The following is a 13,829-nucleotide window of genomic DNA, read 5'->3' on the forward strand; positions in this document are numbered from 1 at the left end:
TTCCCACCTCATTCATGGCACATACTCACACACCTTCCATCATTTCTTTTATTCTTCATTCAAGAGAAAAGACACAAACTTGAGAGAGAAAAAACAAGAAGATTTGAGAGCTTTCAAACCGACATTCGAAGGATATTTTGTATCAGGGGCACAAGAGAAGGATCAAGGAAGAGAAACACAATAGTGTCAATAGATCCACATAATTGGCTCTAGCTTCTTTATTTTTCTCTTTACTTTTGTCAAGTTGATAAACATGATTTCTTTTTATTCTTTTGTTTTCAATTCAGAGATTATGATTTAAATTTTTTTTATTCTAGATTGATAACAATTTTTTGTTTAATATTATTTCTACTTTGTTGATATGGCCTGTGCATCAATTGTTTACTCATTCATGTAAAATCATGCCTGTTTTTCTTGCATTATAAAGTGTTAGAAAACATTTGAATTAATTATTTCATCCAAACAAGATGGTAATTAGTGGACATAATATTTGAATGGTACATGTTTGGTTGTTTATTGATTAATAATCAGATTTGTAATGGTATGTAGAAATATCTATTACCTTGCATAGCCACTTGTGAAATCTCACTTAGGTTAGCAAATGATTGATTTGCCAGTGGATTTACTGTAACATTGTCAACATAGTTGTAAATACTATTAATTTAAGGAAAAGTGATGAATCTGACTCTTTCATGTCATATTTGTTAATCTTGTGATTTTTTTTTAGTTCTGTAATCGTATTTTGATTGCCTTGATAATATTTTAGATTTAATTTAGGGACAATAAATTCAAATCACCTCTTATTATTTTCCCTTACCAAATTGTGAGTAATAATTTCATAAATATTTTGCCTTTCATATACAATTCATGTGGAGATGATAACTCTTAACTTACTTCTTTATTACTTGTGACGACTGTGTACAATTGCACATAGATTAGAATGACACAGGTATCAATTCTAAGGTAAAATATCGATACCTATAAGGAAGTATTGGTACATTGATCCAAGTATCGATACCTTATGATTTTGAATTAAATTTATGAACATCGAAGCTAAAATCAAAATTGGTACCTAGCCTGGGTATTAATACCTATGCTCAGACTTTGAAAAGTTTGCAGTTTGATCATTCTTCAAGCTCAAGATCACTTAAGAGCTTTCATAAGCTCAATTGAGGCCCATTTTTTTTATTGTATAACATATTATACATGGAATTATGTCAGGAATAAATAATGGAATGAATCAATTGCAATGAATTGTATGTGGTTTGCTCCGATAATTGTAGTAACATTCCATAGTACGGGTCCGGCGATTGGACTGGAGGAGGGGTGTTACACTATTGCCTTTGAACCACCTCAATGAGTTTGGTTACAAAAAGACCACAAGGTTCATTGGACTAAAACAATAGAAGAACTTCAAGTATTTGTTTAAGGAGCTCGGGCTCACCTCCTATGGTGCTGAAATTACAACACTTACTAGAGATTTTTCAGTTGAAAAGGTTGACTAGTGTTAAAAGCAAAGAGATGATGATTTGGATTACTCTTTTTGATGTTTTTGTGGATGATACTAAAGTTCCTAGAAAAATCTATTTTGCTAATCTGATGGGATTGTCGCAGAGCTATCCAACGACAACAGTTGAGGATGAGCCGAAAGAGATGAAATGACATTTTTTTAAAAATATTATTGACTAGTGAAATATAAAAAAATATATTTTATTGAAACTGAGAATAATTTCATTTCATTAATAAAGTTAAATAACTTAATAAAACTTTCTATTATTTGTTTGGAATTGATAAAATGTTGTTTATCATATGGTTGGTATAGTTGACATTCAATCTATATAGTCTTAAGAAAAAAATTAATGTTGATGTGTTCTTTTTAAATTTGAATAACAACGAATTTGGCTCTCAACACTTACATATTCTGTTAATTTGGTCTTGACACTAAAAAAATCAACAAACTTAGTCCTCAACGTCTATACATTTAGAAGAAATAGTTAATTTTTGTGAATAGCTATACGGGTAATTACAACCTAGGATGATAATACTTTTGAAAAGAAGTAATATAACATAGTCCACAAATGTATAAGATAAACTTTGATTTGGAAGAGAAATGAATTAGAAGGGTCAAGCTTGATTTGAGGAGAATGATTAGGGTCAAACTCCTTATGTGTCTTGCATATGCATAATTCATGAGCACATACATCTCATCATTCACAAGAATATGTATCATTGCATTGACATATATCCACAAGAACGTTTTTCATCTTGATAATGACACCATAAGACACCATCGATTGATATCAACATAACATTTGCACAACTTCATCAAGTAGATACTTTGCTGGTAGGTATGCACATTTATAACAAAGAACATATTCATCTTTTTATAAATATCTATAGAATTGATCTTGCATTTACAGAATTTAGAGTTTCATCATCATTTGTAGATCCTTCGAGCATATGATGTTTAAGTATTATGGCTTGTCTTTGAAGTCCTTTTAGCATGATGTTAAAACATTTGGGTATGATATTAAGACGTCTAAGCTATCTATAAGACCCCAAGACATGATGTTAAGACCTCTGGACCATCTATAAGATCTCCGGGCATGATGTTCAAGTCCTCTAACCATGATAATTTAGTTTTGTTTTTTTGTAACACCTCAAAATTTTACCTCATAATTTGCATTGTATGAGGGGTCAAACTAGTTAAAATTTGAAAATAAACATAGTGATAATTTATTTTGTTTATTAATTAAATGCGACAAAAAAATAAGAATATTACAATTTAGTTTAGATATGAAATTCTAAATCGAAGCAAGGACTTATTTGTAAAGCTTATGGTGGAAAGGTTTAACAGATGATAGGGATTAAATTGTCATTGAGTAAAGGATGACTTGAAAGGAAAATTTCCTATAGCTAAAATTTTTAGTTGAAAGAACACATGCAAGTCGTTAATCACAACCGTTCAAGGCCATTGAAATTCTCCAAGAATTTCATCACCGTTGGGTTTAGAAACAATTAGGAATTATTTATATTTATTTTAAGGAGTTAGTCGAGGACTAAGGGAATGATTCGTCAAGGACCTCCAAGGCAATTAAACCAAAATAAGGTGAATGGAGCTCAATCCCCCACCACCTGAATGGAAATCCTCTGCAAAGACTACCTGTCCCCATGCCGCTATGCGTGCCCGGTCACGTCCGATTTATTTATTTTGGTTTTTAAAAAAATCATTTTCAATTTTATTTTTTATGCAAGAAATTTAAAAGTGAAATTTTTAAAAAAATGTTTGTATAGTATATATATATTTTAAAATATTTATATAACATATTTATATTATAAAGTTGTTTCTATCCTAAAATTATTCATATAACCTTTTTTTTTTCTTTCATGTGTTTTTTTTATAAATCATTTGAAGGCTTATTTGGTTTAAAATTGATATTTTTCAAATTATATTTTATTATTTAGAAAAGTTAAATGAATTCTTGAATTTTGCTGGCCGCGTGGGAATCATGGTCAAACCAAAGTTGCCATTGCTGCAATGTGATTTAAGGGGGAAAAATTAGTCACAATTAAATGATATTTTTCTTTCACAAGCAAAGTTGTAGACGAAAAAGATTTCGTGATCGTGAACAATTCTTGAGGGCCAGTTGTAAACGAAGAAAATTTCGGACCAAATAAAAAACGTTATGCGTCATGTTAAAATTATCACGAAGAAAATCATCATGATGTTATAATTATTCTTTGGGTAAATTATTAAAATAATTATTTTTGTTTTCTTTATATTACATTTTAATAATTTATATTTGAAATATTATGTTTTAGTTATTTACGTTAATATGCTGTAATATTTTGGTCACTGAACCGTTAATTGCCCTTAATGGTGCAACAGAAAGCTGACGTGGCACGTTAAATAATAATTTCAAACATAAATTTTAGGTTAAATTATACAATTAGTCCCCATATTTTTTTTTCATTTTGAGCAATTTGTTTTTTCTTTTATGTTCTTTTAACTTTTTTTTCCATTCTCTTCTACTTCTCTCTCTATTTTCCTCCCTTCTCTATCTCTTTTAACGTAAAAGAAAAAAAATTAAATTACTCTAAAAAAATATAGGGACCAATTGTATAATTTAACATAAAATTTTTGTTTGAAATGATGATTTAATGTGCCACGTCAGCTTAGCGTTACATCGTTAACGACAATTAATGCTCAGTGACTAAAATGTTACAACACGATAACGTAAGAGACCAAAATGTAAATCAAGAAAAACAAAAGTGACTATTTTAATAGTTTACCCTTATTTTTTCTTTGATTAATTTAATTTAATTTAATTTAATTAAGAGATCAACATTAAAATTCTATATTATCACTAATTAAAAATAAAATAATTAAATAATAATATCAAATGATTATTTTATCACTAATTAATTAAATTAATAAAGAGACAAATAATAAATAAGAGAGTTTAAATCCTTATAGAACAATTAAATGGAGCTTAAATTCTATAAGATTTACAAGTTCAAGAAACCTAGAAAATATCTACAGAATTATCTGAAGAAGCCCAATAACTTGAAGAAAATTTGAAGAATGTCGCAACAATTTTGAAAAAAAGTCGTCTTCCGATCGAGTTCAACCGTAGAGAACAAATCAAAAGTCGTTTAATTAATTCATTCATTTATAATTTAAAATTGTTTCTATTTTTTTAAAATTCCTGCATAAATAAATAAAAAAAGTTGAAAACTGGAATCCCATATGTGGTTGAACCTAGATTTACAACTCTTGAACATTTGATGAGGCTGTGTTAGCCAATTTTAAAATAAACACATAAGAAAATAAAATTAAACAAATTACACGTGGTATATTTCATGTGTGGGTAGGCATTGGGGTCCGTGGTGGAGGATTTCCATTCGTGCTCCATCTAAACTTCTTGCCTCTATGCATACCCCGCACGTTTGGTTTAGTTTTTTTTTAAAAATTCATTTTCAATTTTATTTTATTTATAAATTTTTTTTGACATTTTATTTAAATAATATAAATTATTTTTTACTAAAATGGGATATGGTGTTCATTAATTACATAAATAGGCAAAATCAATAGTGTTACACTGGTGCTGCCTAAGCAATTGACGTCACCATCCTCACTTGTCACCAATCATTATGGAAATGATTTAAAAAAAAATTTGGTGTCGCCTGAGCAACCGGCAGGGTCGGTATGTATTGCCAAAAATTGTACACAAATTTTTGTGCTAATACAGAATATATATATTTTTAATGGTGCCGCCAACATGTCGGGCAACACCGGTGGAAATTAATATTTAATTAAATTATTTTAATATTTTTAAATAGATAAAAAAAGCTAAAATCAGGATTTTACGGGGAATCGTGATTGACCATTCACATCGGTGGCAGACTATCAAGCCTGTGCCGCTTGATAGCGTGGTAGCACTGGCCTGACGACCTGCCACCAACGTGACCGGTTAGTCACGGGTCACCATAAAATCTAGCCTTTTTAGCTTTTTCTTTCATATAATATTTAATTTTATTCAAAAACACTTTTAGCCCACACTAATAAAAGAAGGGTTTAGAGGGGGAAAAATCCCGCCACAGTAGAGAAATAAAGAGAAGGGTTTAGAGGTTAAATTGAGTTGAAAGAAAAGAAGAAAGGGTTTGTTTGGAGTTGAAAAAAATTATATTTTTTGAAGTTTTTTTAGAAGAGCATAAGTATTTTTTAAGCAATTTTAGAGAAAAAATGGAGAGCCAACTTTTTGCAACTATTCATTTTAATGGTGTTATTTTAGAAACAACTGTTGGTTGTATATTTGAAACTTGTAAGAAAAATAGGAATGAGATTCAATAAGAATGTGTCTATCGATGATAGAAAAAAATATCAGTGAAAAAATTTACTAACGTTGTGGGAGGAAGATGTCGAAACTATTCTAAAAAATTTTAGTTTCATCAAATCCTATCAAATTTATCGAGATGGAACTTTTAGACGATGAAGACATGGAGACAATGGTCACACTGTATTGGCTGACAATGGGAGTGAACACTAAACCAATTCAGTTGTTTGTTGAGTTAGCAGACATGGAGCTTGTTGAAGATGTAACTCCGTGAAGTCAACAATATGGAGTTGAAGACCTGTGTACAGAGGTTCCAAGAGCGCCTATCGATAGGAGATCATTTGTGCGTGGTTTTGAAATCTATCTCAACATTGGATGTGCAGACCAGTACAATGGTGGAGCGACATTGACATGGGTTAAAAATCCACACCATGTTTGTTTACAGATACATTCAGTCGTGATTGAGACCGATGCCCTTTGTAAAGATGGATCCGATAATAATGATTGTTCTGATCATGAGGGTGAAGATTTTAGTGACCCCGATGTAGATGAGGACCCGGATGATATCGACAATGAAGGCGCGAATGATGGAAATGTTTACGCCTTTTCAGTTGGGAACCGAAGTTGTGTCATCGTCATACGCAATGATTCTGGACACACATGTTGAGCGTTTATCTCGATGCAGCGCATCTTCCGAGTTCCTCGAGTACCCAAATATAATACATGCTCACCAAATGTTGGAAAATCTTGAATATAAAAAGTAGTTTGTAGGCTAAAGATTCGTTGGTGCCATCAAAAGGTATAGTATGAAGGTGTCGGTTGACTACAAAGTTGCTGACTCTAAAACCGACAATATATGTTAGTGAGTGTTGGAGGTTGGTAGAAGGGTAAAAGTGACAAGTATGAGCTGCATTTATCCACAGGTCTCAACTGTAGGAGATACAAAAATGTGTTAGGCCTCACATATGCATTTTTGCAGGTATGACGTAAGACTACCGCAAACTTGATTCGAAAACTATCTCCAACTGTATCATGCCAATGGTTAAGGACATGCTAACCATTCCTGTATTGGTGCTAATTGTCAAAATACAAGAACGGTTCCAGTACCAAGTGTCATACCGGAAAGCATCGTTGGCTAAATAGATTGCCATGGAGCAATTGTACTGATATTAGGATGCGTTGTACAACGAACTTCAGGGGTGGATAGATGAAATGTAGGAGTATGTGTCGAGGACTGTCGTTGAGTTGCAGAAGCAACCTTGTTAAGACTAAGACAACCAATTACATTCGGGGAAAAGAGTTTTCCACCAGATGCTTTGGACATTAGATCCATGCGTTCGGGTCTTTCCCCACTGTAAGCTATTTATTCAGGTTGATGAGACTTGGCTGTACAGAAAATATACACAGATCTTCCTTATTGCGGTTACACAAGACGGGAACCGGAACTTACTACTTATAGCATTTTCCATCGTAGAGTCGGAGAACTTGGAATCGTGACAATTTTTCCTGATGAACTTGTGGAGGTGTGTTGTTACACAAGACAACTTTTAAAAATAGAATGTCGGTAATGACAATATATCGCAAAGAAAAGAGAAATAAAAATAAAGAACACACAGATTTTGACATGGAAACCCTTTCAAGAAAAAACCACTGGCAGAGGTGAATAAAATTCACTATGTCGAATTCGAATAATTACAAGAGTAGTAGATTATGTCTATTTATAGGCTTGTAAAATCATATTCTAATAGGAGTGTAGTAAGATTAAAACACCTTATTCTAATCAATATCAAATAGATGGAGTTTAATAAGGTTTAGAAAACCTTATTCTAAAATAAAATAAAAGAAGTGTAGTTCTATAGAGATTTTACTTTTATTTTATTTTATCACTGTATTTTATTTAATAAGGATCCGGGTCACTTAATTCTAACAACAACATTAGCATCATTTTTGATAGATCGAAGGGAATAGTTGCCGCGATTAGGCGTTCGGGTGTTCCATGGAGATCCATCTACTGCATCCGCCATATTGTGATGAACTTTCATAAGGAATTCAAGAATGGGGATTGGCGCAAACAAGTTGTGAACATGGGTAATTATTAGTTTTAATTTTTTAATATACTTATAAATTGTGTAACGTAATGTAACATGTCATATCGGAATACATATGCAAGGTACGAGCTGGAACAACGCCATTTCAGACAGAGACTAGCGAACCTTTAGGCTTATATGCAAGGTCAAACGAACACTACATTACAGTAGTGGTTTGGTAGCATGGAGCCCTAGCAATGGACTCAAAGTTTCAATTACGGATCTCGGGTGGCATTGGCTTGACGGTCTGTCACCGACGTGATCTGTCAGTCACGATTTTTGATTAATTTCTCCCTTTTCAGCTTTTTTCTGATTTTTTTCATTTACTTTCTTTAAAAATTTTAATCTAAAATTTTCACCGATGCCGCCTGACGTGTCGGCCACACCATTAAATTTTTTTTTATGTATTTGTACAAAAATACTTGTATCATTTTTGCCAATACTTACTAGTGCCGTTGATTGCTCAGGCGGCACAAAATTTTTTTTTTCAAAGAAATCTTTTCTGTAATGATTGGTGGCAAGTGAGGGTGATGCTGTTGATTGCTCAGGTGGCACCGATGTGATACTGTTGATTTTACCTATTTTTGTAATTACTGAACACTCAGTAAAAATATATATTTTTATATTATTTAAGTAAAAAAGCCTTAAATTTTTAAAAGTGAAAAAAAAAATTTAACACATATTTTAAAAGTATTTATATAAATTATTTAATTTTTAAAGTTCTTTGTATCCTAAAACTATTTATATAACATACTTTTCTTTCAATGGGTTTTAAATTGGAATTCACATTTCAAATTATATTTTAGTTATATAAGAAATTTAACTGACACGCGTGTCTTTCTTAAAATGATTTCAAAGGTTATTTGGTTTAAAATTGATTTTTTAAATTTTATTTTATGTTTACAACAATTAAATATATAAATAATATTTATTTGATAAAAATAACAGGAACTTTTTAATTTTGAGCTCAATCGAATTGAACTTTTAATGATTTGAGGTGAAAATTAAGATAGATGAGTTGACCCAATTAAGAACATTTATCTAATAAAAATGAGTTTAATTCATATTTTTAATTTCAAACTTGATTGTTTATGCTTTAAATTCATATTTCTTATTCAAAATAAGGTCAATTTCTTAAAACGAATAATCAACGTTTCGTAACATGCATTTCATTTCTTGATTATAATATTATATAAAGAAAGAAGAAGAAATCATAGAAATATGCAAATATTTACATGCAAAATTTAAAATGTGAAAATAATGAAACACAACATTCTTCAAGTAAAGAAAATTAAATACAAACCTATTGTTTTAACTTCTTCAAATGGCCAAAGAGCTTATATATAGTTGCAATTTGCATTGAAAAAGAAAAGAAAGAAAGGAAGATGGCATCGAAGTTAATAGCAAGTCACCGGGAAGGGGCTGAGATCTACCATGGAACTACTCTTTGCAAGCAAAAAACGCAAGACCTCCTCGACCACTTCCATCTCCCTAAAGGGTTGATGCCTTTGAGCCACATCAATGAGTTCGGCTACAATAAGATCACAGGGTTCATTTGGTTGAATCAGGAGAAGACCGTCAAGTATTTGTTCAAGGAGCTTGGGCTCTCGTCTTATGGTGCTGAAATTACAGCGTTTATCGGAGATCGTCAGTTGAAGAAGTTGACTGGTGTTAAAAGCAAAGAGATGATGATTTGGATTACTGTCTCTGATATTTCTGTGGATGATACTAAAGTTCCTAGCAAAATCTGTTTTGCTAATTCGATGGGCCTGTCAAAGAGCTATCCGGTGATAGCAGTTGAAGATGAGCCAAAAGAGATGAAATGATATTTTCTTAATATTATTGATTAGTGAAATATCAAAAATAACATATCGTTCGTAAAAATTGAGTATACTTTAATTTCGTTTATAAAGTTTAATAATTTAATAAAACTTCCTATTGTTTGTTTGACATCCATCATGTGGTTGGTATATTTGATGTTCAATCTATGTAATTTTAAGAAAAAAATTTAATGTTGGACATGCGTCGCGATCTTTTTTTGGTTGAAATTTAAAAATCAGCTCCAAGACTTGATAAATTTGTGAAACTTTTAAGTTTTCAAAATATGAGATTTTATTTAAAACAAGGAGTCACATTCGATCTTCTTTTGGTTAAGTGTGACCAATCACTTAAAAAAATATTTTTTTATAAAGAGATTTTAAGATCCTTTTAAAAAAGATAATTTTGAAGTCTAAAAAAAAACAAATGAACTCGGAGTTAGTTATGCATAAAGAAGATTATAACACCCGTACGACACCCACAATTGATACCTTATTAATTACACGTTATTAGAAAATTTTAAATTTTAAAATGTGAAATATGATCTAAAATAGGTTCAGGTAACAAAATTGATTTTATTTTTCTAAGTGTATTAAAATTTCAAAGTAAAATAATTTTTGATATCTCCTAGTGTCGACGAAAATACTAAAAAACTTAAAAAAGTAGGCAAAAACTCGTTTATTCACTCGATTAAAAAAAATCCTAAGCACCGATAAAATCCCACTCCACATGGTGAAAGAATCATTGACCAAATTAATTAAGAGATATTGTTGTTTACCATTTAAAAATATATTAAAAATGTGCATGTGAGGATATTGAAAGACCCTTACCTGATTTCTTTTTAAAAATATTAATTTTTTTGTTGGTGCCACTTGAGCAATATTAATAAAAATGATACACGTATTTTTATACGAATACAAAAAAATATTTTTTAATGATGCCGTCAACGTGTCAGATGATATTGGTAGAAATTAATATTTAATTAAATTATTTAAAAAATTTTAAACAGATGAAAAAAAACTAAAATTTGAATTTTACAGGGAATTGTGACTAATCAGTCACATCAGTGGCAGGCCATCAGGCACGTGTTGCCTAATAGCGTGACGACACCGGCCTGACAACCTACCACCGTTGTGATCGGTCAATCACAAGTCACCGTAAAATTCAACCTTTTTAGTTTTTTTTATCTAATATTTAATTTTATTAAAAAAATATTTAGTTTATAAGAGGGGTTAATAAAAGAAAGGCTTAGAGGGGAAAAAAAGCCCCCTACAATAGAGAAAAAAAAGAGAAGGGTTTAGAGGTTAAATTGAGTTGAAAGAAAAGAAGAAAGGGTTTGTTTGGAGTTGAAAGAAAGAAAAATTTGTATTTTTTGAAGTTTTTTTAGAAGAGCAGAAATATTTTTTTGAGTAATTTTAGAGAAAAAAATGGAGAGTCAATTTTTTGCAATTATTCATTTCGATGGTGTTATTTTAGAAACAATTGTTGGTTGTATATTTGAAACTCGTCAAAAAATAGGAATGATGTTCAATAAGAATGTATCTATCGATGATATGAAAGAAAAAATCAGTGCAAAAATTTACTAACGTTGTGGGAGAAGGATGTTGAAACTACATTAAAAATTTCCAGTTTCATCAAATCCTATAAAATTTACCGGGATAGAACTTTTAGATGATGAAGGCGTGGAGACAATGGTTGCACTGTATTGCCCTACAGGGAACGTGAACACTAAACCAATTCAGTTGTTTGCTGAATTAGCGGACATGAAGCCCGTTGAATATGTAACTCCGTTAAGTCAACAATATGGAGTTGAAGACTTATATACGGAGGTTCCTAGAGCGTTCGTCAATAGGAGATCGTTTGTGCGTGGTTTTGACACCGATCTCAACGTTGGATGTGTAGAACAATACGGTGGTGGAGCGACATCGACATGGCTCAAAATCCACAACATGTTCGCTTAAAGATACATCCAATCATGATTAAGACTGATGTGCATGGTGAATATGGATCCAATAATAATGGTCATTCTGATCATGAGGGTGAAGATTTTAGTGATCCTGATGTAGATGAGGTCCTGAATGATATCAATGACAAGGCACGAATGGTGGAAATGTACAATTACACATTCCATCTTCCCTACGGTGAGTGTACAATTACGCTCAAGGACATTGATTACAGCCCAATCTACCGATTGATGGGGAAGTTGTTATAGGGCCAGTGACAAGTGCCGATTGGAGTGCAACATGCGAGCAACTACTAGGGAAGGTGTCAAACAAGTTTAGGGGTAGTCGGATTGAGATGGGATGGTTGAAGGACAACTTCAAAACTATTGAGGCTTCTGCGAGTGACATTGACAAAGAACAATTCGTGGACACATTCATCTTGAGGTTGATCGAGGGTCTACTTATGTCAGATAAATCTCAAAATCTAGTACATTTAATGTGGCTACTACTGTTAGTCGATTTGAAAGAAGTAGGATGACTTAGTTGGGGATCAACGGTGCTGACGACATTGTATCGAGAAATGGTCGAGTGACAAAACTAAAAAAGTTAAAATCGGTAGTTGCATCCTCCTTTTTCAATCGTGGGTATGGTATCGGCTACTATTTCTACGCCCTCGAGTGGACCCCCTTATGAATTTCAATCGCAACATCTGGCATATCAAAGTGCCATTTATAATTTTTCCAATGGTCGAGATGCACGAATCCAACAGAATGATACTACAGTTTGGGTGTACGCAATGTATTCCGCTGCCACCCTAGGAGCTTGATGACCTGTACAAGATTGACTTGCAGGGGAAACTTGAGAAAGATTGGCCAACATTCCAGAAGAAGTATATTGAGATGTGGTAGCGTAGGTATGATTACTTGCCAACGCATGAACTATTTCTCACACTGGGGTTTGTGACATCTCTAGATTAAATTGATTGGTTCAGGCATAATAGAAAGTCGTATCTACTGTCGATGTGGAAAGAAGTAGGCAACATCGCCGTAGAAGGCCATGATGATGGCCCATTAATTCTAGGTCGGGAGAACATGCCATTGGGGATCAACATCTGTTCCAGTTCCACACAAAGACTCGATTGCTATGCAACCTTCTGGTCTGCATGGTTAATATATTTTTGGTGCTAACCCAATTTATTTTACACAAGCACCACAACACGCACCATCATACACTGCATCAACACCTTCTCTAGGTGTATATTTTGCACGATTGCCACCCATCACACCATATTATATGAGCAACACTGATGCATCCAGTATCACTAACAATTCCCACCTTTTATCCACAATCGACACGGGTGACACCATATAGTTATCCGTCGATAATGTTACAAACACCCCCAACATCATTGTTCTACAAAGGTGGGTCATCCTCGTAATCACCTATTCCTAGAAGGGGGATGTACAATGGGTGACTGGGACCCAGACGCAGTCAACCATAGAGGAAGGAGATGAATATGAAGATCAACATCAAGGTGCACGTAAAGATAAAGATGAAGAAGAAAATGATGAAGAGTTGCCAACCCAAATTGTTCGACAGAACCCTAGGTGTACTCAATGCCTACTGCTTGTGGCACACATTTAGGATGCCGATGATTATATTATTTGTAATTTTTCTCAAATACTTCATTCTTTAGTTTTTTAAATTTTAATCTGCGTTGTAATAAATGTTTTCACCCATAATGCACTTGTTCCACTTTTATTGACACCAAATTGTATATTTTCTTTTACATCCCAAATGTTGGCTTAGTATGGCTGGGTTCCTACAATAACTGTATAACCTCGGTTTGTCTCTCCGTTCCCAAATAACCTTATTACCTCGTATTCGAGTTGAGTACGGTCAAACTTTTGGCTTGTGCCGTAAGTTAATATTGTAAAATTGAAATTATTTGGGATTTTTATAGTAACTTTTACCACCTTTTTACTTAAAAATAATATTAATCTTGAGTATTTGTTAATTAATTAAGTAAATTTTGCTTAAATGTTAATAATGGACATGAATTTATAAAGTATGTGAATTTGTGCTTTTTTATATGATTTTGTGCATAAAATTAAAGTATTTCATGTTTTTTATTAATATGTTAA

The 13,829-nt window shown here is 32.4% G+C and overlaps 1 protein-coding gene across 1 annotated transcript; it reads left to right on the top strand.

Annotated features, from left to right (window-relative positions):
- Window positions 1-9,309: 9,309 nt before the first annotated feature.
- On the top strand, window positions 9,310-9,750 carry LOC107898246 (uncharacterized). The gene has a single exon (XM_016823772.1). It carries the CDS (start codon window positions 9,310-9,312, stop codon window positions 9,748-9,750), a length of 441 nt encoding a protein of 146 aa, XP_016679261.1.
- Window positions 9,751-13,829: the final 4,079 nt, after the last annotated feature.

The sequence above is a fragment of the Gossypium hirsutum genome, chromosome D04, assembly GCF_007990345.1.
Source record: "Gossypium hirsutum isolate 1008001.06 chromosome D04, Gossypium_hirsutum_v2.1, whole genome shotgun sequence".
NCBI lineage: Eukaryota > Viridiplantae > Streptophyta > Magnoliopsida > Malvales > Malvaceae > Gossypium > Gossypium hirsutum.

Coding starts and splice junctions, on each gene's coding strand:
- LOC107898246 (XM_016823772.1), top strand. CDS start 9,310: ATGGCATCGAAGTTAATAGCAAGTCACCGGGAAGGGGCTGAGATCTAC.